Source organism: Papilio xuthus, unplaced genomic scaffold (genome assembly GCF_000836235.2).
Source record: "Papilio xuthus unplaced genomic scaffold, Pxut_1.1 DF825946.1, whole genome shotgun sequence".
NCBI classification, from domain to species: Eukaryota; Metazoa; Arthropoda; class Insecta; order Lepidoptera; family Papilionidae; genus Papilio; species Papilio xuthus.
In genome coordinates this window covers 14,498,869-14,526,367 of record NW_013532703.1, presented here as the reverse complement: position 1 = coordinate 14,526,367, position 27,499 = coordinate 14,498,869, and the positions used below count along the sequence as shown (strand labels likewise).

At 31.2% G+C, this 27,499-nt stretch overlaps 1 protein-coding gene across 4 annotated transcripts in view; it reads left to right on the top strand.

The window, feature by feature from the left end:
- exp (expansion) overlaps positions 1–27,499 on the top strand; it is a 107,682-nt gene that overhangs the window by 17,918 nt on the left and 62,265 nt on the right. Inside the window, exon 1 of one of the 4 annotated variants that reach the window (XM_013321279.1) lies at positions 2,136–2,356. The exons of 1 other annotated variant lie outside the window; for it this stretch is intronic. Coding sequence is in view for 1 of the 3 variants with exons in the window: in XM_013321276.1 (XP_013176730.1) it covers positions 19,451–19,530 (80 nt within the window). In the remaining 2 variants the exon portion in view is untranslated. Of the gene's footprint in view, positions 1–2,135; positions 2,357–19,406; positions 19,531–27,499 lie in introns of those variants that run through there. 2 more of the 4 variants (XM_013321276.1, XR_001228209.1) reach the window with 2 other exon arrangements.

Below are 27,499 nucleotides of genomic sequence, written 5' to 3'. Positions count from 1 at the left end.
ACGTTGTTTTGATGACGCCTCGTCAATTCTTAATTATCACAACATAGTTCGTGTGGTGTGTACCTAAAATAAGGGCTTGATTAATGTAAGCTTAAAATCTTATCCATCAAAATCCATAACATCGCAACAACAACAACAAAAACATTGTTTCACCTGTTTTCTAAACATGAAAGGCATGGATAGTATGGAAATGGACCAACGGTGGTAAGGAAAAGGAGTAAATTAATAAGAAAGAACGATAATGACCTCACTCATTCACCTTCATTCATTCACGAGGCTATTTAATCTTATCGTCATAGGCAATTTGTGGTCTAATTATACAGTAACTGAAGGATCTTTGGAATTCCCAAATTCGATTTTACAAACAGGTTTTAAGGTGAATCATATCATTCATTAAGCATTGGAATCAGTTCAGGGGCATTCTTTAAATGAATACTAGGAGGCATTCAAGTACAAAAATTAAAAATTAAAAAAAATATATTGCGCCAATGATCATCTTGACTATTAAATCTTCTGACATTTTCTGACATATATACATATGGAAGCTATATACACAATGTATATAGTTTTACAATGACATACGCTTGTCTTGATATTGTATTTACTACTTGTACAAAGCAAAGTATTATTATTTTTTAATATTATAATATTATACAATTACGATTAGTTTCAAATGAAACATAACGGTTATCATAATTAGTAAATGTTGTAATCATTAGCCAACCGTTTTACAAACATACCGATTTTTTTTTCATAAGGCAAATGAGTAACAAATTTATTGCAAATTACATATTAACCAAAAAATACGTTTTTATGTTATTTTCTAAATGATATAGAAATTTTATTGTATTGGTTCCTTAAATTGAATAAAGTTCAAAGATCTGACAATATTTTTAGGGTATCGAGTAGTTTTAATTTGTACCTTTATGTTACGTCACAACATGTAAGAATTAAATATTATACATAGATTGTAATCAACCCACACTAAACATAAACTAACAGATAGTTTACATACAGCAAGTGTTTGAATCTAATTGCCCGCGCCTTAAATATGTGGGCGGCCACAAGGCGACAGGCGAAACGTTGAGTCTGTCGATTTGTTGAAACAATACATTCTTTTGATATAAAAGCTCAATAAATAGAGATGAATTAACCTGATTTTGGGTAACTATTTGAACTTATCAATATCTGTAGAAAGAATTTATATAAACTTTTCCAAACTTTGAAATGGGAAAAAGGAGAGCCAATAGCAGATTATTTTGTAAAAATGTATATTTTCGGCATTTACAACGACTAATAAAGTTTTCAATGTCTCCATCAGACATCTAATATTTATGTCAGGTTGAAAAGTCGAGGACTTTGGGACCTATAGGCGTCCCATCTCTTATTATCTTGCGCCTTAGACATGTGCATAGGGCAGGTGCTTATATTGCTCAGGGTATAATCCGCCTCAGAGGAGAGGACAGAGACGAAAATGAGTTTGTAATACCATCATACGTATTTGAGAAGCCTTAAATATTTCCAAAAAAAGAGGCACTGATAAAAATAATTTTTTTTTTCGTTCGCTAAAAATTATATCCTGAATTCCTCAAACACATAACCACAAAGGTACTATTTAATAAAATTCGACGAGGAATCCGGAACCAATTTGGCAATGACCTGTTTCCTTCTGATGTGACGTCACAAGCAACGTTCTCTGATAGGTCATATTTGTGACCAATTTCTGACCTTAACAGTTGCTGAGTGAAATGAAAAACGTCATATTGGGTGCGTGTCTTACCTGCTTGACGTGTGGTATAAGTTATAAGCTTTTTAAATTTTTTCGACATTTTGCCTTGAAACGTTTGGTTAGTGTGCTTATTGACAGAATTGCCGGTATTATTTATACTTATCTGCGTTCTGGATATTTTAAAACATTTTTACTGTCCAGTATAAATGTAACAAACTTTACAATTTAAAAAAATATTGCAGAAAAAAATAACAGTGTGAAATAAGCAAACGGAAGCACATATTAAACGATAAAATCACAGTGTTGTCGCTAAATCTTAATGTTTGCGACAGTATTGCATTCTCGATAGCAAGGTGATTAGTATTTCGGGGCTGGGCGGTCGGCGGCGCGCGCGCAGTCTCTCGCCGCCAGCCGCCCGCGCGCCCGTCCGCCGCCGTCGCCGCGCGCCTCTACCGCGCGACTTTCAAATCCACCGAACATTCAATTTCAAATATCGAACTCCGTGTTTTCTTTTATGTCAACAGTGAATTTTCAGTGTTTTGTGCCAGCAATATCAGTGACGTTTGGCGCTTGCTAATAGCTCCGTTCAGGAACCGACTTTCACTTCGCCAGAGTTTTTTGCAAGCGGTGAGTGTTTTAGGTTTATTTTTAATCGGACGTCGCGTAATTGACTATTACACAATTCTTGTCTCGATATGCGGAAATGTCAGGAGTTGTGAAAATGTTGCAACCATATCTAGAAGTATTGGACGGCGTCCGTGCACATTTAGATATACCGATGCGTGCGTGAATACGCAAATCAATGCGGAATCGAGCGTGCACTCGGTGCACTAAAATTGTCCTACTTTTATAAATAATAACGCGAATCAAATTCGAAAGTACGCATACACTGTATACATTAAAATATATTTATTGTTACTTTTCTATGCTCTATCTTAGAAAATTCAATCAATAAGAAATAAGTAGGATAATTATGAGTCATTTTTTTCCTATAAAAATATATGAATGTTTTTTGTATGAAGATATGAAGATTTTTGTATTACTTTTGTACTTTGTTTAAACTAATACATTGCATTTACAAACTATGTATTTTCCCATAAATAAATGTTGAGCAGCGCTCGTTGATATCTTTTGTACGCGCGACTTGCATACGAACTGTTGTTGTCTAAAGTAGGCAGAAATTCCAACTTGCGAATACCTAATAAAAATTCTAGTTCTGTATCAAGGTGACCTCTGATTGGTCAGCATCGTCCCACAGAAATGGTAAATTCTTAATTTGTACATATTGTGTGGGCATCGTAGTAATTACGTTTGGGGATTTACGAATAGACTAATGTCATGGGGTATGCTAAAATACGATATTTTACAAATATTTTTATAAGTTGTATTCTGATTTCGAATTATTATAATGAAACATCATCAAAGAAAGATATTTAAAGATCAATAAATATGACATAAGACTTTAATGTATATGAAATTTATGACTGAATATATTAAAGTAAAATCTTAAGAGATTTTTTGTTCCTTGTATATAAATCAGTGCCATTTTTATGATTGCGTCAGAATCAGTGTTTTATCGAGAGATTGTATGTCGCGATTGTTAAACGTAGCGTAACCGGCTCGGGTGCGGATTTAAGTTTAATTCTGAACTCTCCAATAGATTTAAATTATGTAAAATACCAAAATAAAAGTATAAAAAAATATGCACTTAATTATTATTATTCTAGTTACGGAATTCTTAAAAGTATTATTGTTGCGAGAGTTTTATCAATCTTATGTGTGCAAGAAGGTTTAGTTATTTTGAATTTCAATTTTTCATGTTCTAAAATAAAAAAATAAATGACGACAAGGATTTGTTTGAAGTTTTAATATCTATTTTAATTTATCCCGCAGCTTCGCGAGATATAACTTGAAATATTGTATTATATTCAAAATATTCGCAAAAATCAGATTAAAAATATACGTTACAAATAGGTTTATATTTAAATATTTAACACGGCAATAAAAAAGCACGGGAAGTGACAAGCTGGTTTTTAGAGCATTGACACAGCATTTGGAGTGATATTTATGGAGCGTTTTTATGTTAAATAAATACAAGTATTAGTATCATGTAGAAAAACAAACAAATTGTTTAAATTTTTTATTTAGATATTTTTTAAGCAACTAAATAGCTATTTAATTCTTAAGATAAATTATAATATATTTTTTATTTATTATTAGTGAAAGAGTTAAACTGGATGGATGGATGTTTGTTAGCAGGTACCAAAACGGTTATCTTGATCTTGATTAAATTTTACCTACAGTTAAATTACTGTCTACAATATCGCACAGTCAAGTTACTATTTTTATTCATATTCCGCGCGGACGATGTCACGGACAAAAACTAGTGAATAATGATAACCTCAGGGTGAACAAAAATTATTTGTCGTTAATTTAACTTTAACAATACATTTTATGTTGATATAACGGTACACAAATTCCTAGATAATTAGTACGTAATTGGTTTGATAAAAATATTACTTAACGTTACGTACAATTAAAAGATAATAGGAAAGTAATTAATCGTGATAACTCGAAATACCGCAATAAATTATTAAAATAGATAATGCAAAAAACTGATAGTTTAGTTTTCTTCGTGTTTTTAAACTTAAAAATTGTACTTTTAATATTATGTTAAAAAATAATTTATACGTGATAATTTTATAAATATGAATTCTTTTAAATGTTGGTAGCATAATAATATTTTAAGGTAAGATTATAGTAAAACAGATTTATGTTTAACGATGTCTTTAAATAAAGATTCAAGGCTTCGAAAACAGTTTACGCAACGGCTGCTACTGCCAGTCGTAGGAAACCACTATCGTTGATTATATCGTCAACGATGTGTTATAAAAAAAACTAACGATATCGTCTCTGGCTCCTTGATGTTGGATAAAATATGGTTATATTTATTTACACCAATATATGTAGTAACAAGACAAAAAACATGTATTCTCATGATTTGAGTTACGTTCGCGCTAGGAATCAAGAACTAGTTTTTGATTGTTAATTCTGTACCTCTATGGCAAGTTGAGTAAGTTAAGTAACTGCATTTGAAAATGGAAATATGTATCTAATTAAATTACGGAACAAATACATCCGTCGCACGGAATTGAAAAATTAGTAGCCTATGTGTTCTTCCAGACTATATCCATCCATACATCCAAACGTTCGCATTTATGATCTTAGTAAGAAGTAAGATTAAAGATATGTGATAGCCATGATCTTACAATCAAATGGGACTAAACGTGTACTATTTTTAAATATTAAAGTTTGTATGTTACATAGAAATCAATAGCAATATAAATTCAGTGTAGCGGTTATATTGAAAGTCCCACGGTACACGCCTAGTCATAAAATTTCAACACGTGCTTTGTACTTATAAAAATTAACATAAAAATTTCGGGGGCAGCGACATCCTTAAAACAAAGGAATAAGGTCGAGAATGCTGAAATATGGGGACAGTAAATACAGACAAAAGAAAGTAAATGGTTCGGTTATCCGCTTTGATACGGAATCGTTGACGGTAACCGTTGTCAGTTATTGTTGTTAACAATAACTCGGACTCACTTGCGCAATAGTTGATCGTGTGTGAAAGGATCACTGACTTTAGTTGTAACTTATGAAGCGTTTAACGCACAACGAAATGCCGCTGAAAGTAATAAAATATCGATGACTAACACTGATACATCTATATACATATAAATAAAATTGGAATATATACGGTACAGACAGCAAAATAACATTTTTTACAATTTTTGTCTGTCTGTTTGTTCCGGCTAATCTCTGAAATGGCTGGACCGATTTTAATGGGAGTTTTATTGGTAGGTAGCTGGTGGGATAAGGAGTAACTTAGGCTATGTTTATTCAAGAAAAATAATCGTTTAATTTTAGAAAAGTAAAGTAATATTGCAATGTCCTACTGTCCAGTACAGCGAACTCAAAGACAGTATTTCACGCGGACGAATTCGCAGGAACAGTTAGTCGAAAACATATTTCTTGTATTAAATTGAATATTCATTACGTTATTATAGATTTGCAGTATTCTCAGAAAATAGAGGTCATCGGAAGAACATAATTTTTATAGATGTACTCTAAAATAGACCTATTATTTATTTTCTGATTTGCTAGAAACGTTTATTCCGGCAGGATATGCTATTAAGAATAAACGAAAATTGCCCTTATGTGGTAACAGTAGAGTTTAAATTTGAGTAAATATACATAAGTTTGGTATCCGGCACTTTGGATAGTTATATAAATTATCCATCGTAGTATTCTGTTTGCATACAAGTTAGGGAATGCACGCATTCGAAGCTTTTGTGATTGTTCATGATTGACAGAAAATACAACAAACAAAAATTCAAAAATTTAAATGCCTTCCATCTTTTAGAATAATCAGTTATCCTTTTTTTCATTATTTGTCCTGTTCTTCTCGTTTCTTGTAGAACAACGTATATTCGAGATATCAAAGATATATATAAAATATTTCTAACAAGACATATTATTTGGACATTAATTTTATTAATATTCATCACACCTTTATCATTTACGAAATAGTTTTACAAGTCACGAAATTATAAAAATAAAACGTAACCAATGTTACTTTTACTAAGCAAACATTGGTATATTAAATATAAACTACTTATATTTATGAAATATCTGTGCAATGTTGTGTCATACAATTAGATATCTGAACACGCGCAGACTCGCTGTTCACTGCTTACGAAACTGCGGGGCAGTCTCGCCGCATTGCAATATTAGCTATAGAGTTAACCATTACTTAAACATTAAACAGACAAAAATAATTATATTTAGCATACTTACATAATAAACATGTAATTAAAAATAATTGAAGAAAGAAGAGGTATGTAAATAAGATTTAATATTTATAAAATACTAGCTGTTGCCCCCGACTTCGTCCGCACGCAATAAAATAAAAACTTAATTAGTAGTCTACGTGTTCTACCAGACCATGTTCTACATTTAAGATTAATGTCTGTTAGAAGGTATCTCTAAAAGGGCTGTATGAATTTCACTGAAATTTGGCATAGATGTAGAACGTAGTCTGAAAGAACACACAGCCAAATATTTTTTTTAAAATTCCGCGCGGTCGCAGTCACTGGTGACTGCTAGTACTTGCTGTTTATTATATGTAATTATTCTTAGTGGTCATCTTAAACTTGTCAGGTCTTTGACTTTTATACGTTTAATCATTCATATAAAGATCTAACAGGATCTACTTATAAACAATAGGTCTGGTCTCGCCGTAACTTAGTAGAAATCGTCTAATTTGATTCGACTAATGATAAAACACGTTTGATTGGCATCGGAAGGTTATATCGCGCCGAGAAATTATGAGGTCGGGGTGGGGAGTCAATATCAACCTATTTATAACTAGCCACGCTACACACATCCTAATATCAAAGTGTATAAAGCTTATATTTGTGTTTACTATATTTTCCATATTGTTCAATAACTAGATTTTCTATTTATGTATTAAATTATTCCATTAAACATGAATTGTAAATAGGACGAGGTTTTCATAGAAATGTGGGTTTGATAAATTAATTTTAAGCAACTATTTAGTATGATATCGGTGGACGGATAAGATCTATGTTTTTAAACATTTACAAACACTCAAAATTCTTTACATATAAAACAAGGTTTTAATAACAGAAGGCCGTTGTACATATTTCCGTATTTATGTATATACTGTTAAGTAAAATCAAGTTATTATTCAAATATTACCGTCCATAGTCCCGGATTACTTGGTTTAAACGTAGTAATATGATAGAAAATAGACATATTAAAATATTCCGCTCTCGTTGATGTCTTTTATATGAACAGTTATATTTGTGACATATACTTGTGTATGTCAAGATTTGCAATTTGATTTTTTAATTTATATTGTAGTTAATAATGTAACATAATTTAGGCGCTTTTAATTTTTACTAACATTTATGCAACCAATCTGCACTGGGCCAGGGAAATTGACTATGGCCTACCCCTAACTTAGGTAGATTCTAAGCCCTTGAAGGAACAAACATGAATTGACTCGTTTTTATTTAAAATATTTTCCACTCAAAACAAGTAGTGGTAAAATATTTAGAAACTCGTTGGCGTTTGTAGTTTATTTTTCACACTACGTCACGAGTATTGAATAACACATGTCCTTGCGAAACAATTCTTTCGTTTGTTCTATGTAACTCTTAAAGTAAATGCAATTTAAAGTTGGTAAATATTGAAACTAATTTTGACACCTCACAAATTTCACTTGTTATTTCCGATATGTATTTTTCGTCAAAAATCAGTTGTAAACAAGTTTTTTTTGTTAACCTTTTAGATGCCATTATCACTTAGAGTTTGATTATTTTTTTTATTAACAAATACATCGCTCAAATATCTCCTTACATGTTAAATTAAAAATGTTTGAATGATTGATAATTGTATTATAATTTAAACTTTAACCTTTAATAGTGTGAAAAGTTTAACGTTTGTAAATGTATTCAAACGTTTTCACAAAACGTTTGAAAAAACAATAATTAAAAAATAAATTCGTTTCAATTAAAACAAGAAAGTAATGCCACGTTAAGGCCCTTTGTACACGAGGCAAGTAAATCTACGATGGGCCTAAGGGTTGCCATGATATTTTTTGATTCATTCGTTTATACATATTAAGAATTAAATTATATTTCCACAACATTTTCGAACTAAATATTAGATTTTTTTTTGTAAAGGCTTGTTTATTCGATTGTCTAATAAAAATTATGTAACCAAATGAAGCATATCGAAATTTATGCAAAATTAAAAATTACGATGGAATAGCAAATTTTATCATAATTATATTCAAAATCAGCCGGATCTAAAACCTGTTATTGTTGGCGACGAAACTCATATTAGAGACGTTTAGATTTATTATCTTTTTTATGAGAAAAGCAGCGTAAATCACCAAATATTTGACATATTTTAACCACGTAAATTAATTAAGCACTATTTTTCGCATAAAGAAAAAAAAAATGATGACACCATGCTTCCAAACTTTGAGTTAATGTTGTCTATAGTGTTACCATGCCTTCTATAGAAATCAAGAAGATAACAGTCTCGCAACCCAATAATAGACGGGCTGTTACATCTTAAAGATTTTTTGTAAAAAAAATATTTTACCCTTAATTTGGCAACATATATTATAAAATGCAGTACAAAGTTTCTTTTGTTGTAAATGTAATTGATACACATTAAACTATCATAAAAAAATAATTAAAAGAATCTGTAAAGCTTAGTTTGCTTGAAAACATATGTATGCCACAAGGATTGGAACAAGTTGGCCAGCCTCTGTTTTTCCGTCCAAATATTACATATTGATATTGGGACCTTCAAAAGTAGAGTGAATAAGCACTTACTAAGCTAGCGCGTACCATCTTTCGACCAAATCTCCACTTCACCAGGTGGGATCGTGGGCAAGCGCTAGCTTATAAAACGTAAAAAAACATACATTGCCAAATTAAGGGTTAAATAACCTAATCTATTGTGGAGTGAACGGTTAAAGTCCTACGTTTCCTATGTCTAATATTAAGGGTCTATAAGTTATGAAACTAAGTTGTCATGTTTAAAACTAACTTAAGATTAACGTTTTCTTTTGTGCTTCAATAAATATTTGAAGGTTAAGTGACAGGTGAATGAGTGACTTCTATTCATATGGACGTTTATTACTGAGTCTGTTTGAAAAGCAAATTAAAATTTCCCGTGCTCGAATAAGCATCAAATACGATTACTCTTGTATGAAGATGAACTATCCCGCGGGCTCTATTAATCAGATATGTTAACCGCCTACATCATATTTGAAGTATCGATATTAGAAAGTATAATCGATTTAAAAATCGATTCAATAAGCATTTTGATTAATAAACTCGATAGTAAAAGATAACTCTTTTCAAATACAACTGGCGATAATAAAAAAGTAGTAATATGTAAATTAGATCGATTTAAAATAAAATTTGCAAATAATTGTACATTTTATTGAAAAAGAATGATAAAGAGATTTTATGGAAATATTTTTTTCTCCGTACATTACAGTTTTTTTGTGTAAATTGTATTTGGAACAGAAAAATAAAAATCTTAGAATGCGACATTTTTTAAACATCATCTTTAGATTTCATCCGTAAAATTTTCAACAATCCTTGTCATCTTCGTATTAGAAAAAAAAACGATGCATTCGAGAATGTTCTTACTTATAAATGCAGAATATATTCTTTAAAAATTAGAGATTGTATTTGTATTACATAAAATAATTACTGTAGAAAACATGTAAGTATCTTTTTAAATTTATTTTTCTTCTTTAAGTAACCAAAAAGTCCAGTCGTAAATGAGATCCAAAGTTAATGTTGCCATTAAAAAAATCGCGTATTATGCAGATAGTCTCTGGTCATTTAGATGTTTGTTGTTGCTAGCTGGCACACGTTGACACGCACCAAATGGTTTTACGATTATGTGACATTTTGTAAACTTGTTTATTCCAATTTCGGCAAAACCGGACGACCTCTCGCTGCCCCCGTAGTCTTCGTCATTGAGCCAAGTGCATAATCGATTTAATAAATTCGATTTAGCTGGTTTAATCTACGTCTTTATCGAACTTTATTAAATAAAATCTTTTAAGTCCTTTCCTCTACTGTTTTATATCTCAACATTTTTTGAAACTCATTGCATTATTCTAGAAGTAATAACGGTGACTTATTAGTTTATTGTATTTTTCCACAATTATAATAATATTTACAATTACACGAGGCTCACGAGGTTACCGCCATGTGGCGTATGAGATCGACTGCCATTATTCCGATAGTCGTATCGGTGAATAGACTGATAGCGAAGATCTTCGACCAACATCTAAAGAAGCTCTGTTATCCTAGAACCGCACGCATCGTGAGAAGGTTTCTGTCTCTGCAGCCATGACCACTGGTTGTTTGAGTCATGGGATTCCGCAGCCGGTGGTGTTCTATTTTTAATATAATATGTTTTATATATTTTTTTTTTAATATGAAATGTACTTTATTAAAAATATGATAAATAAATGAATACGATAGATAAAATTTACAATTATATTATACTAATTAAAACTTAAATTGAGCCCAATGATTATAAGACTTATTAAGATCTTAGTATGTCGCAAAACACTTTATATGCAACACTTAACAACAAAACATCTTAAACAAAATAAATGAATAGAAACGTCGCATTATCTGAAGAAAAACACCATTCAAAAGGTCAAAGACATTGGCTAATATTGATTGCTTCTTACTCAATAAAGTTGTAATCAATTACTTGTTAAGAAACTTACTAATTTACATATGTTTTGGTTAAATAATAATGTAAAGATCACAAATTAATTGAATTATTGACAGAGATTAAATGCTTATACTTTTTTAGTAGCCCACACAATTGGCCTGGTAAGGATAGACTCCAAATGGCGTGTTTAAATCAAACGATGGTAATTTTAGATAGTAACTAGAGTTTGCGTTTCTTTTTTGGCTATGGAATCAATTAATAAAAGACATTAAACACACTAGTATTTTCTCTCAAAATTTTTATTACTATTTTACATTATAAGTTTTATATAATCTGTGCTAGTTTTTGTAATAGTATTTGTTGTTTACATCGATAGATGGCAATATAAATCTTATACAAATAAACGTTCTCTTGAGACTTTCGTTTCGTAAGACAAGATCTAGGGAAAGCTAAATGTGGGACAAAGGAGCGTATCTTGTCTGTTAAATTTACACCAGTTATATGCAAGTTCCCTTTCTGTTCTCGTTGCCGCGATATTTAAACCTAGTTTACTTTAAGATCAGCATTTCACTGCGCGGCTGGCTGCTAAGTATAATATAAATAGGCTATAAGACAGATTTTTAAAGCAACAATATTTTTTAAATGGGAACGATAGCCACGTGAGGGGCTCGGAGTAGACTAAGTTGACTAGGCCATAGTCAACCACCACAATTGATGCTAATTCAGGTAGGAAGAATTAATCTCAATCAAGAGTTTTTTTTTCAATTGATAGAAAAAACTTAAAGATCTGAGAATTCATTTTTAATAATATGGATTCTAAAACTATTGTTATTTTTATATTCTTTCGCAAGCATTTCTAAAATGCCAGACTAATATTATCATTGACTTGAAAGATAGAAAACGCAATGTAGACAAACATTTCACACTTAGATTGACAAATATCTATAGTATTAGCACATTTTCTAAACGTAGACTTTCCATTTCTTTTAGTGTCAACCGGCCTTAGTTCAATGAAAAATTAGAATGATATATGTGTTAAGAGCCTAAGTTTTAGTAAAGTCGGAGAAACTTTAATGTTTCCATGAAGAAAATTTTAATAGTTGATGACTTTCTCGGTTCGTATCTAGGGCACAAGGCTGCATTGTGGTGTCGCAGACACTTAGCGGTTAGATGTCTAGAATGAATCTCAGATGTATGTATTATAATTCTTAAATGAAGTCGTTTGTACCCATTGATATTTGGATACGAAAATATTTATTATAGAAAAATAATAGACATTAAAGTACATCTTAACAGGCTAACCGTTGGTTTCTGAGACCAAAATTATCTCTTATAAAACAGAGATAACAATACTTTTTACACCGAGACTATAGTCTCAGAAACCCACGGTACATGAAATCAAATACATAATTGAAAATCTAACGATATTTTATCGGATTAGAAAATACATAAGCGATGTTATAACATATTAACTTACATACTTGCGTATTATGGAATAATAGAACAGGAGTGGCCAGTTTGTGTCCACTTTTGTGTGTTCCTAGATTGACGTAATTACGCGATGCGTTAACGAGGGTTATTCAACCAGGCTTGGAAAGTAACTAAGAGAAATGCGGTGAAAATCACATTCATATATCTGCCGAACATGCTACACCGAATCACACAGCGGAACGGCTAGGAAAAACACAATTGTTGTAACATTTTCAACTCTATTTTTATTACTTTAAAGTTTAATATAATAATTAATATCCTTTGGGGAGTGTACGGCACTAAATAATTTTACAATTTTTCACGACACGAAACAGTTTGTAACCCTTTTTTTTCATGTTTTGTTGTTTGATTGACATTATCATAACATTTTCTGTCGAAATCGACTTTAATCTGAGTCAGGTACATCCATAAACTAGTACAATTTCATTATGGTAGAAATTTGATGACATTTTCTTATATGCTTCAACGTCGCGAAAGTTAAGAAAGTTAGGGTAATCCTACTTATTTAACCTAGTGAGTTTATCTCGCTAGTAGTTCTGTTGTCACGATGCAATTTTCTCATTTCCCCGCGGCCGCGGAATGTTAACACTGTGAAGTGCCGCTTGTGCTAAATTCTATTTCGTAATAGTTCCACTAACAATTTTTATATCTACATCCTATGATCGAATAAGACAGTCATAAGCCCAAAGGAGATTTCTTTTTGGTGTGAGGTACGGCAGTTAATGTGTTAAAAATAATTTTAAGATTATTCTAATTATCTGACGTCGTCTAAGCACGTTAAAACAAGGCACCAAAGCAGTCCATTAGTCAAAAGTCAGCGGGCGTCATGTCTATGATGCAACAGATGGACAGACGAAGCACAAGAAATATCTCTGCTCGAGTTCGGGATGAGTTTAATATTAATGATTTATTAAACAACACTCGGCTTAGTAAAGCTGTTGTTAACATGACGTGAGACATTGTTTTGGGTAATGTGGGTTAGATTAGTCAACATATAAATAACTAATATTATAAAGTCGTAAGTGTAGATGGATGGATGCATGTTTGTTAGAAGATATCTCTAGAACAACTCAACAGATCTCGACGTAATTCGACGGAATCAAGGGCGACAGCTAATTAGGTAATATAATAAGCAGAAGATACTTCAAGATTTACAGTTATAATAGCAAAACTATGTAGAAATTGCTTCTGACATCTAATAAACAAGAGACTCATGAAAAGGCAACTTTGATCGCCTTATATTAGAAGAAGTAGATTATAAAATATTACAACAGCTAATATAACAAATACTATTGTAGTTAAAATAGTTCTTACTACTAATCAATGCTGTAAACAATAAGTTAACAATAAACGTGTTCAAACTGATTCTTAGGAATTCAATTTAATACGTTATTGTGTCTACGGAAATGATTCGACCGGAACTAAAGGGACGTCATGAGTCAACGTGACTCGCTTTGCAGACAAATCAACTGTGACCTATTGCGCTTTTTGAACAAATCAATAATATCAGAGATGTCAAAGAAAGTCAAAAATCTATTGAATTACTGAGCTCTACAACGGTATATCTGAAGTTATTTCTTACGCATTTTTTATACGGAAAATATTAAATATTAATACAAAATTATTGCTTGTTGATATAATTCATTATTATTTCAAACAAGAAATATAAATTGATCTATATCTACATATATCATGTTGATTAGACTATTATTATTAACACAAGTATCACGAGAATGGAGCACGTGGATTCGTTTTACAGTCGACATAAAAACTCAACTTTCACTGCACGAACTACCTCATAAACTTATTACCTTATAAAAATTTAAACACTTATCAATCAATCTGTTAAACAAATTTAAATCGTAATTGAATGCTCATAAAACACAATGTCGATGAATGATTGAAGTCATAAATCATATTATTTCGAACCGTGAAGCAGTTGACGGACGTTGAGACCGCGGACTTATACCAGTTTCCAGTTGATATTAGATAGCTATCACGTATAAAAAGCTATTCATTTATAAACTGTTCATTATGATAAGTGGTAGGCGATAAAATAACGATGTTACACATTACACGCTTTGAGGAAGTAAAAACTTAATTGGTAAATTAGTTTTTTCAAGCTTCCTTTCGAGTTTGGAACCTTATTGTTTGATAGGAGCTTTTTTGTACCTGTTAACCGAAGAAGACACTAAATAGGATAGTCCTATATTATAAGTTTTGTCAGCAACTTTACTAAATGCTGTATTTTGTTTTTACAACTTTATTTTTCGCATTACTAATTAATGTTTCTTTGTTTTAGGTACGTAACATAGTAAAGGATTGCCTCCTTTGACAAGTTTTTGACGCAGTCAGCACAGGTTTGCTTAATTAGAGAACGCAATTTATTTAGATCGTTGTTTATATATTTCACCAAATTATTTAGATAATGTATGTTATTACAAAATTGCATTTTTGCATCAAATTGTACTTACTATTGAAACTATTTTTAAAATCCTCGATAAGCCTTCCAATAAAATCTAAAATGTATATTTGAATGTCCACTGTCTTGTCGTATAGTGTGAGTTCTGGGAACACTGGTCGTCTGTATGTCAAGCATTCAATGGAAGTGTTACAGGACACATCGAATGCCTCGATCGATCGCAAAGAGTAATAAAGTCAGTAGAGCGCCCACTTCAATTCGCTCTATACAAAACGTATGTCATACTTCGATTTATTTTACACCGCGAATAATACAAAGTCATCGCGAACACAGAATGCATTTGTTCGCCGATCACAAAGAGCACAATCTTGATTTATTTTACGCTTATACAAATTTTAAATCTTTATTATACGAACGACACAACGAAGTGACAAGCGCTCTTACTCAGCATGATTTTGCGAAGTTCAGTCCCTTATATTGTACTTGATTGGTATATTTAAGTTCTATTAAATTGTGCGACCGACGCATGTCATTTGTTTGACGTTAAAATACTCGATAAAATCTTGAATATATCATTCATACAGTAAAATTGGAAACCCACTTTTACCCACAATCTGATTAATCGGCAGCCATAATAGAGAATCACTATTAAGCAATCTTTTATATGACTGATGTCTCTTTCACTGATTGATGTATAACATTAATAATTTTTATTTTTCAATTGATATTTTAAACAGCAATATAATTTAAATTTTGTTTTTGTTAAGCTCCTGTAAATATCTTTTATCAAAACGGATATATTCTTTTTCAAACATAGATCGAATACTCCAGAATCGATAGTTTGTTACGAAACGATTCTTACCTAATTACGTACGTTTAGCTCTATGACGTAGCCTCCGCGTGAACGTGACGTGATAGGCATAAAAGAAACGTATTTATATTCGCACCTCTGAATACTAATCAGGTGAAATTGACATGTTATATGTAAAAATAAGCGGACAATTGCAAACAGGATGTGAACGTCTAAAAAAATATAATTTGAGTTATTTATACATAGGTCAATATTTTTATACTACTTTTGATGTCATATGAAGACCATCCGTAGAAAATAACTAAATTGCGTTTACTTTAAGTAACTTACAATCATACTTTCTAAGTTTTAATTGAAGTAAAGATAAAATAGACATCGGGAAAAAATTATATTAAACAAAATCATATACAAGTGACACAAAGGTTATAAAAGGTCATACGTATTAAATACTTTAGGTGCTATTTGACCTCAGATTAACCTTTAATTTCCTGTTGATATTAAAATTGTAGTTATGGTATTGTTTTATACATGTGTTATAATTATAAACTCGATGATATTTAGAAGTATTATTTAAAAACACAACCTTTTTAAATTGAGTTGTTTTCGCCTGACTTTGTAGTGATGTGTCTCTCCATTTCTTGTGAGATATACGACCATAATTAACATTGCAAATTGTTTTAATTCACAAGTAGCGACATCTGTCTTACAAGATTATAGTGATACTACACGAGTGTTGAAAACGTGATAATGAATAAATAAAATTGTTGCGAGTGATAGAGCAGACAATGATTTAAGAAAAACGTTCCTTAATTCACTGAATTAAAATATGTCAGGCCCGTTAAATAAAAGTAATAAAAAGTATATAAAACTATAAGTAGTTCCCTATTTTAATATATTAGTCTAGAATTTATGACAAGCCTAAAAATCCAATTGCTTTTAGGCAATTTCGATGTTAACAACGAAAATAATGTCTTATTCGGTGCCTTTAATAGCAATGAGTCTTTGCTTTAATTGAATTTAAAACAGCTTAAAAGAAAATGTTGTTGACATGACTTTACTACCTGTGGATAGAATCATTAAATTACACAAAATAAAGATACCTTTCGAGACACGAATGTTATGTTTGTGTCGAGAACATACTAAAGTAAGCTCCTTAGTGTTTCAATAAAGATCTAGATCTGTCTGTCTGTTGATTGACTGAAATGTGACGGTGAGAGACGATAGCTTCGTGTCTCGTGTCTCGCGTGTCTGACGATAGCATCGCTTCTCCCACTTATAGGCTTCTGTCCTCATAACAATTAATCCTGAATTAAAAGACACTAAATTGTTTTTAAAAACGATTTCTTCACGCAATTTTATACGCAGTTAATATAAACTAGATTGATACGTGGGTAGATAATGTGTCTATATTTGGAGTTAATTAAAAGTTTTTGTTATGTAGATTTTATTTTGGGATTTTTATTGTATTACTTTGGAAGTATAATATACTAGAATGATACCCGAGACTCCATCTGCGCTTAATTAAAAAATCTATGAATAAATGCAGTTAACCCGTATCACCGTAAGGGTTATTGTAGCTTCCCAACACTAAAAGAATGATTCAAATCGGTTCAGTTTTGGATCTTATTCAATGAAAACAATCAAATCTTTCTGTTTAATATTAGTAAAGATTATAAGATAGAGTACTAATATTTAAAAAAAAACAACGGAATTACAGAAATTAATCAATAATAACAAATATGTTTACAACCGTTTAAAACTTATCACATAAGCTTTAGTAATAGAAAATATATAAACTCCGACTATTTCCCAGACTCCTTAAATAACCGCCATCTATCGGCAATTCATATGCAGATCATAGCTTTGTTTCGTCATATATCTTGAAATCTAGAATCACGTTTAAACGTGAATTGTGTGTAATAGTGTCATCTCCTTATCAACGCAGCATTAAATCGAATCATTATTACATTTATTTGTGTTCATTTTAATATTATTTATTTTAATAACAGATAATGTAATGATAAGAGTTGTCAATACATATAACTAAATACATAAAAAAATAATTTTATGAAGACATTCCGTGTCTAATAAATACTTTATATTATAATTATTAATTTTTTGTTGATAATTTTATTGAATAATTTCCAGATAATAAGTACATACGATTTAGAAATCGGTTTGTATTCGTAAACAGTTATAGCGTGTTCGTTAAAGTAAGTTCGGTGTTTACATTCAAATTCAAAGCGCGATTTATAACGGAGCGATACTGAAATGTAGGGTCCGGTCAAATCGCGCTACTGACTCGCGACTGGATTATATAATACGTTAATGTGTGTTGTATGCATTGATATTTGAATGAGACACTTTGAGCGATGAGTTTTATTCTAATGAATTACGGTGAACTAACGCCATCTATCTGCCAAACATAACATTATTTTTGCGACTAGTAGAGTCATAATCTCTTTTATTTACAAGATGTATTATTAATCATGAATACAAAATAAAAATAATTAATTGTTTTTCTATTCACTGGATTTTTGCCAAGTAAATGTGATAGCTCCTTGCTTAGTAATTGTAATTTAAGTAGGTTTATATACGGGTTTCTGGTTGTCATCACTTGTCCTATTCTAGTACAAAAGAACCGCTGTCCTATCACGTACGTGTATCGCCCACCAACTCCTATTTCTACGCCTTTAGACTAAACACCGATGCCACTTCCTAGTTTTCAATTAGGCTAAATCTCTTTGCTATCTTTTGGAATGAATCAAACTAAATACGTGCAAGATGTTTTGTTAACAGTCCAGTGTAGCTGTCTTCAAATTATTCACACGATCTGCGCGTATATTTAAATGTAGTGTTTAAAATTCAGGACAGTAAAGTGTCCAGTTTTTATAGTAGTAAAGTTTAATGATAGTCAAATTTCTGGTTTTTTACCAAACATTAAATTTTTACAAGCCAACAAACATTATGATTTTTTTTTGGTGGAATTCGAAAATAATTTTCGTATTATTTTTTTCCATTCTCTTATTAATCTACAAAGCATATAATATCTAAACGCGATGTTTACAAATCAAAGCAACAATCTTTTCTAATGCGAAATCATTTGATCTGTTATATGTCTGCTATGCGACTGTGGCCAAGTACCCTCTCCGAACTTGCGAGTTTTCAAAGTACCCTTCCGCTACAACATCAAAATAAATCTATCTACCTACATTTACGTTGTTGAAAATTTACGTCATACTGAAATATGAAAACGTAATACAAAACATAACATAAAGTATGCAAATAATTGTAATTTTAGACTCATAAAAAACAAAAATGAACAAAGCGTTATAAAGTAAAATCTCAAATAAAGTAATTAATAATCTGTGAGAAAAGAAAGGCTATGTAACAAGTGAACATCAACACTTACGACACCAAGTCAAAATTTCAACAAAACAACTGAACCGCAACTATCTCTTTCACCCCAAGCACTTTGTTTGCAAGTAGAAGTGAGATTTCCCAACCCTTCATTGTAATTCGCTACTGACGGTTCCAGTGTAAGGCTAAAACTTGAAATTTTTATGTTAATAAGATTGCATTATAGTTTGTTCTAATTGTTACAGTAGTATTAAAAGTGCGCGGTGAGTGAGTGGTCGTGTGTGGGTTGTGTTCATCTGTTCGTACATTTGTTGTAATCATGGATTTACGAAATCACAAGGTGTTGAGGTTCAAGACTAAAACGAACCTGTCTCGTTCCTCTTCAATATCTACGCCAAGGTAAAACCGAAAAATTATGCTAATATAATAAAAAATCCTTGAAATTTAAGAACAATATAAAATTGAATGATAATTAACTGTTATATTAATATTTTTGTGGTGGTTGAATCGCATATTATTTAAGACATTTACAAAAACCTATGTAAATGCATTTTTAGCAACATAAAATAAATTTATCTTTGTTTTCCTTATAAAGCTATGATCTTGTGCCAATATATTCAGCCCTAAACTTTTGTAGGATAATCCTATATTATCCATTCATGCTATTACTTAACGTTTCTAGGTTTGAAATCAGAAAATAACATCATAAATTTTCTAGACAGATTTCTCTTATTTTAGTAACTTTAAAATCTGCAATAACCTTCATGTAAGGTTCTAGTAATTCAAACTAACTAAACTGTACCAGAAAGAAAACCTTAATTTTTTCCACTCAATCAATTGTGGTTAAGACCAAAACTAGTTAACCATAGGTCATATAAAACAAAGAGAACTATCAAGAGGAATAACTGTGATGCAATTCAGTACACTCATTACTACGGCATCAGTACGTGTCACTCGCTCATATTACATGTGAGAATTTATTTGTGATTACAAATGTAATTAACACATGATTAATATCCGGGTTGAAATTATAAAGAGTAACTCATATGCTAAGACTAAACAACCGAGTTAATGTTAAGTCATACGTTAACGTCAGGCGCTGAATTTAATTTTTATATTACAATGAATTAACTTCAAAATGACCAAGCATTAACCTTATGCCACAGTTACAATTGCCCTTAGATATTTGCAATAAAAATAAAAGGTTGTAGATGTGCTTAAAGACAAAGGTTCACCAGATTTTGTTTTGTGTGATATTACACGATTTTCATAACAAGAAATCTTAGATCTCTCTCTTTGTCTCTTTGAAATGGTATAGAATAATCATTATGACGAAAGTTTAAGATATTAGATAGAACTTAACAGTGATAGAGCCCGCTTTAACATCTTCGCACGAATTGTCCCGGCTCGCCCGGTGAAATACCACCATACAGAAGATAGGCGTCAAGTGGAAGCAATTCCGCGTTTCGTCTGATGAGTGTGCGTCCCGGAGGCCTAATTTAGTCCTCTTTCCCTTCCCACACTTTTTCTCATAAGGAAAGGATGGAAAGTGGAAGTGGACTTTCCGGATGAGAGGATGCATGGAAAGGGAAAAGATTTTTTCTTTCTGTGCATCCTCTCCTCCGTCGATTAAAGGTAGGCAACGAATATGCAATTGCGTATGTCTATGGGCAACGGGCACTTCGCTATTTCAGCGATTTTAGGTGGCCGCTTGCTCGTTTGCCACCTTCTGATAAAAAAAGAAGGGAGATAGTAGTAAATAATTATAACTTCCATGTGCTGTATAGTTTGGTACAATTTTGACACTCATTCGCCCGATTCCAGTCACTTTCAATGTCAAACAAAACGAGGTCAGACGGCTTTATGTAAACTCGTGGAACAAGTCCATTTACTAACTATATCTCTTGTATTTAATACTCTTTCTCTTGTATTTAACACATTACTTAACTTGAGAATTTTGACTATTACAATTTTTATTATATTTTGATAGTAATTTTAGGATAACCTAATATTACCATTCTTTAAAACAACAATTTACAATTCAAGCTTGTTAATCAAGTTTTTATAAACTCCTCATTATCATAGACTTAAAGTTTAAGTATTATCAACATCTTAACTTTGTATTAATATACGTTAAAATTACGTCTTTTCACTGGTTGAGTCAATTCGAGAAGTGTTAATATACTTTTTATTGTTATTGCTAATTTTTTGGGGCACTAATTAATTAGGATTATGTAACACAAGCATTAGGAAGTAAACAAAACTGTGTTTATACGCGGTTTTAGTGAAAGCTACCATTGTGATTATGTAAGTACATTTAATAGTTAAACTGAGAAATCTGAGACAACGCGCTAGCTTTATGCGAATATAATTGACACGGTATTAAAAATGAAGTTTAAATTTCTAACGACTAAAATTCTAATTTTTGTTTTATACATTACCGTAAACATGTTTATCTTTTTCGCATTGGTTTGAATGTATGTAACTCTAGCTGTCGCCCGCGAGTCCGTCCGTCAGGTGTTAAAAATACTTTGTAAGTAGCCTACGCGTTCTTCCATGCTATAAGAGATACAGATGTATTATTCTGGAGATATCTTCTAACAAACATCCATACAGCTAAATTTATAAGATTTTTTTTAACTGCTTAAGTAAATAGTTTGCATCACAGAATAAGTCAATGTTGAAATGTCGTTAACAGCTTAAATGCAAACAAAAGTTGCACTAAGAAAAAGTTCTTCCTTTATTTCTAAGAGTGATAAATCTAGATGTAAAGTTTTTTTTCTAACGGCATTTCATTAACATTACGCAGATTTCGCTAGGTTAGGAAAAGATTGCGATAGGTTAGGCATTTGTCCAGTCGTGAAACTTTATGACTAGCATTTGATTAATGGTCTCTGATAGGGTAACGGGCGACGACGTAGAAAAAATCCCATAATAAAGAGTTGTGTGTATACAGGAAAATCTGTCTAGTGATTTATGTAATGTTTTGAGGTTTTTTCAACTTAAAATCCAAAGATAAATTCTTCGACACAGTTCAATATTTTGAATATAGAGGGACCCGTCAAATTCTATTTAGCACCAATGATTATGTTCAGTTTAACACTTAGAAAATCCTTACTTTTTCTACATGTGTTATTACATCCGACATGTAACTTAATTTCGCAACACTGACTCACTACCATAGTCATAGTGGGTTTCAGAGACCAAAATCCCCCTTTAAATATTGTTTGTCAAAAATAATGAGAGGGATGATTTGTTTTATACATAGACAATGGTCTAAAAAACTAATTGACCATAAAGTACGGCAGTTTTCAATATCAAATCTAAAAGAATCTACCAGTTCTTTAGCGATGAAATATATGCATTCGAACAACTATAAAAATTAACCTGAGAAGACATAAAACAATACAAGTCAACTGTATACATATAAATGTTCAGATAAAAGGACTTCCCGTCCTCGGGTATCCGTCATAAAATTCGCAAACCGCGAGATGTCAGCCGATGCTAACGGCTGATAAGACACCGCAGATGAATAACCGGGTAGCGGTTCACAGGTCGCCTCATTATTTATAAAGACTGTTTTCTCTTGCACAACTCTACACAAACACGCTACACTTCTGTACCACACTTGTGCTTCGGAAGCTACCGAAGTTGTACACTTGCTATTTGACAAATGCTATAAATATTTTTTTATTTACACTCTGAGCCTCCAAATATTTTTATTGAAGATAAACGTAATATTTGTATGTGGGAGTCGTTTCTAACGGTAGGCTATAAACTACTCGTGCATGATTCATAATATCTTTTGTTAAATACTATAAAATGGATACTTAAATTAGATTTATGTTGGTATATTTTGTAACATAAAAGTATCTTGAATTCGTGCTAGGGATACAAAAATTATTATCAAAAAAGATTTAGAAAGATCCAAAAAAGTAAAGATGGAAAAAAGATTTGTGTCGAATTATCAAGGGCTGCCACTACACTTAAAAAATAAACATGTAATAAAAGATGATTGATAAAAAAATTAAAACAAAAGACAATTTCCGTTATAACGTGTTTCGTAACGACCTCATATTTAAGCACTTACAAGAATGATACATTCTTTACAAGAAAGTGATAAGCTTGTTAACGGATCAAGACGTTTTGGTTGAACCGTCTGGCTGCTAAAAAAAGTACAGCACCGTTTTATCCACACTTTGTCTGGCAATCTTTAGATACGTGACCGGAGAGTAAATGGAATAGAGGAGCGGGTTTATACGCTAAATGTCTACGATCATAGCTTAGTAACCACTTTGGTATGATCCTAAATATTTAACGCAAAAAGGTATGATGGTTTTATACGATACTTGAAAATTATCATATGACAAAAAGTCCCTTAAGGTCATAAATGGGTTCTTTCAATGTTGTAGTTAAAGGAAGTAAAGTAAATTATTTTAGAGTAAAGTAATTTAAAAAAATTGCAATAATTTAATATGGGTTTCCGAGACCAACTTCTATATAAAACACATCTTCCTTATCTTTGACAAAATAGATATAACAATATGTTTGACACGAAGGTTTTGGTCTCAGAAACCCACGACTAATGGACGATATTAGCTGTAACTTCTTTTAATAGAATGGAAACAATAAGTTTACCTATTACGCAGATGTACGTAGGTTTGTAATACTACATTACTAATATCATAAATTCGAATGTTTGGATGGATGGATGTTTGTTTGAAGGTATTTATTTCTGGAACGACTAAACGGATTTTAATGAAATTTGGCATACACTTAGAACATATTCTAAAGAACATATCGGCTACTTTTTTTTATTACGCGTGGACGGAGTCGCTGGCGACAGCTATATGCTCGTATCTTAATTACAAATTATAAAGTCTTTACTGTTAACGAGAAGTTAATTCGCTATTTGCAAAGCGTGCATTGCGCCCGTACTGCACTCGTACCCACACGATGTTACGTAAATTAATAAAGGTCACGCGCGATTGTGGGAGTGAATGATGGAACGCAACTCAGTGCAATAAAAGAAACATTACTTATTTTATAAATTGCATTGTTCTGATGAAATCGTACCAGTACGATATAGTTTACTAAAAAGTTATTACTTAAGTCAAAATAAAGATATAAATCTGAGAGATAAACAGACTTGCCTATCTTTAGCAAAATGACAGGTTTCAATATGATTATCATTATACGCGTAGTAAAAACTTTGTAACTCTTTTTTACGTAAAAGAATGATATAGAAAAAAAAACTGTTAATATGGAGAAGAAAAGAATAAAGCTTATTATCAGAAATGAAAAGAAATATAAGAATAATAGTTGAATTTCGAGAAATAAGCCACCATTAGAATTGATTTTTAGGCACATTTAAACGTATGTACTCACTGCTATTAAAAGATAAGCCACAATTAAAACTATTACAAGAAATAATAGTCCTAGTCAAATATCATTATGTATTTATTCACTATTAAAATATCCGAAGATAGAAAAGATTAAATGATACGCAAAATCTATAAATACCGATTACGTTTCAATCGTTCATCAACGACTTAATATATTATAAATGCTACAAAATCAGATCAAATATCATTTTCACTATAATCGTTAAAAAATTGCGTAATTTTAGATCACGGAACTGAGAGTAAAAGATCAAAGTTTGAATATTAATTTTGCCTAAAGTGGATAGCGAAATTCTATTTAAATTCTATTATAGATTTAATGGGCCTCGCATTAAATGATATCTTCTTTCATCTTATCACATAATTATGTGCATATTTAAATCTTAAGATAAGAAAATATACTAATCAAAACGTAGGACCTACTATTTTTAGGGTTCCGTACCTAATAGGAAAAAAAACGGAACCCTTATATAATAGAATCACTTCTTTGTCCGTCTGTCATGACCCTTTTTCTCAAAAAACGCGTGAAGGTATCAAGCTGGAATTTATTTAATGTTGCAATTTACATAAACTAGATTGTGTATATTCTAGGTTTTTTTTTTAATTGTAATTAATCCGTAAATAATGCAAAAATGAACAATAGTAATTCCATATCCTTTTTTATAATCTATAATTCAGTTAAGCTTTTAAGCTTCTGTAAGCAGCGAAAGTTTACTATGAAAACTTTTAGAAACGACTCAGACATAATCAAGATTAATATATTATATAAAGCCCACACACTATTTGAAAGATACTAAATATTAAATCTTCAATAGATGTGTATAGATTTAAAACTGTACAATACAATTAGTAGTAGATACGATCTACTAGCAGTCGCACACGAGTCCGTCCACGACATTAAAAAAAAACTTAATACGTACCTATGTGTTCCAGACTATTTTCTACGTCTCTGCCAAATTTCACACACATCTGTTGAGCAGTTCTGGAGATACCTTTGAACAAACAAACATCCATCCATCCAAACATTCACATTTAGTAAAATTATTGTAAACTATTATTGGTAAAATCTTGCTTTATTTTGTTGTTCATTTTAAATATTTATTATACAATTAATAAAAAAATGCATTATGACAAATAAAGCGTTGTTACACTGTTTTCATTTTTCATTTCATTTTCTTTTTCATAATATAAAAGGCAAAGGTTACTGGCCAGTATGCCACGTTTCTGGCATAATTCTGCACATAGCAATTATTACTTATATGTCAACATATTATATTCCAAAATTTATTATAAAATTACAATTTAATAATGTTACTTAATATTTTGAAAGTATATGATAACATAATGCATGTAATGGTGGACTACAAATCTGTTACTTTTACATATATGTTATTTGTACCAGGTACACTTTCGGTCAAATTTATTCCGCCTAACTTTCTACAGCTCTCATATCTATGTCACAGTAATATCGAGATATATTGATGATTTTATATTTATTATACGTAGTCATTTTAACTGATAGGTTTAATGTTTGAGTATATATTAGGTAATCAAATGCAATTAGGATTTAGGAAACTTATGTCTACAACATTATTTGATAAACAATTACTAAATAGATTTATGCGAAAATAAAACTCATTAACTTAATCAATATGACATCATTTTTGTACTGATAATACAAAAATTAACACTTTTTATTACGTAAAAATTCTTTTTTATATACTACTAGCTGTCGCCCGAGACTCCGTCCGCGTGTTTATCTAAAAATAAAAAAATAATTAGGGGTTAACCTTTAACATTTAGGGGGATGAAAAATAGATGTTGGTCGATTTTCAGACCTACTCAATATTCTCACAAAATTTCATGAGAATCGGTCAAGCCGTTTCGGAGGAGTATGGGAACGAAAATTGTGACACGAGAATTTTATATATAACATTAGAAATGTGTTTAATTAATTAAACACATGTAAATGTACTATTCGTAAAAACATAATTTTATCTGTGCCAAAATAAAATAAGGTTCGCAGCTTTAACTATGTTAATTTTCGCAAGAGCGCTATCAATAGTATAGGCAGTTCATTAACTTTCTAAACAGCATAGCTCAGATATGACGCATTCGCTAGATTTGGTTTTAATCTCGGAAGCTTGTAGGCTGAATATTATGCGTGGGCTTATTTATTATGTTTCGTAAAAAAAACATGAAAAATAAATTGTTAAAATTGAATTATTTGTTTTCATTTCTTTCTTACAATAATTTACATCTATTAATCTAGTTCTTTGTAAGGTAAGTCATTGATTAGTCATAGTTTTTTATTGGCAATTTTTAAAGTAATCTAATTAATTAATTGTTGCTACATACATATTTTTACCTATTTAATGTTAATACGTGAAGGTAATTCGTTGTTATACGCATTGTCTTTGACCTAAATTGAAATAAAGGACAATTTTCTTGCGCCTACACATTTGACAGGGTCTAAATGTCTTGTAAACATACCATGAATCTTATGGTGTATGTGTCGTATTTTATCTACTATAAATCTGTTTATAGTAGGTATTACGGAATAACATTAATTTAAACTTTATAAACATATTAGCTGTAGCCCGCGACCCCGACTGCGCGGTGTTAAAAAAACTTAATTAGTAGCCTATGTGTTCTTCAAGATTATGTTCTACATCTATGCCAAATTCCAGCGAGATCCATACAGCCGTTCTGGAGATACCTTCAAACAAGCATCCATCCATCCAAACATACGCATTTATAATATAAGTTAGTTTGAAAAACTACTACACGTACAATTTGGGTGAGGTGTAAGATCGATGCAAAAACCCGAATCACTTCTATTCGATAGTTCAAAGTTGACCGTGACCTTAACAATATATTGATGGTGTCATATTCTATTTTAGTCGTAGAATTTTTAAGAACACACATTGCGAAAATGCCTTTTGCTTAACAAATGCTTATTTAAA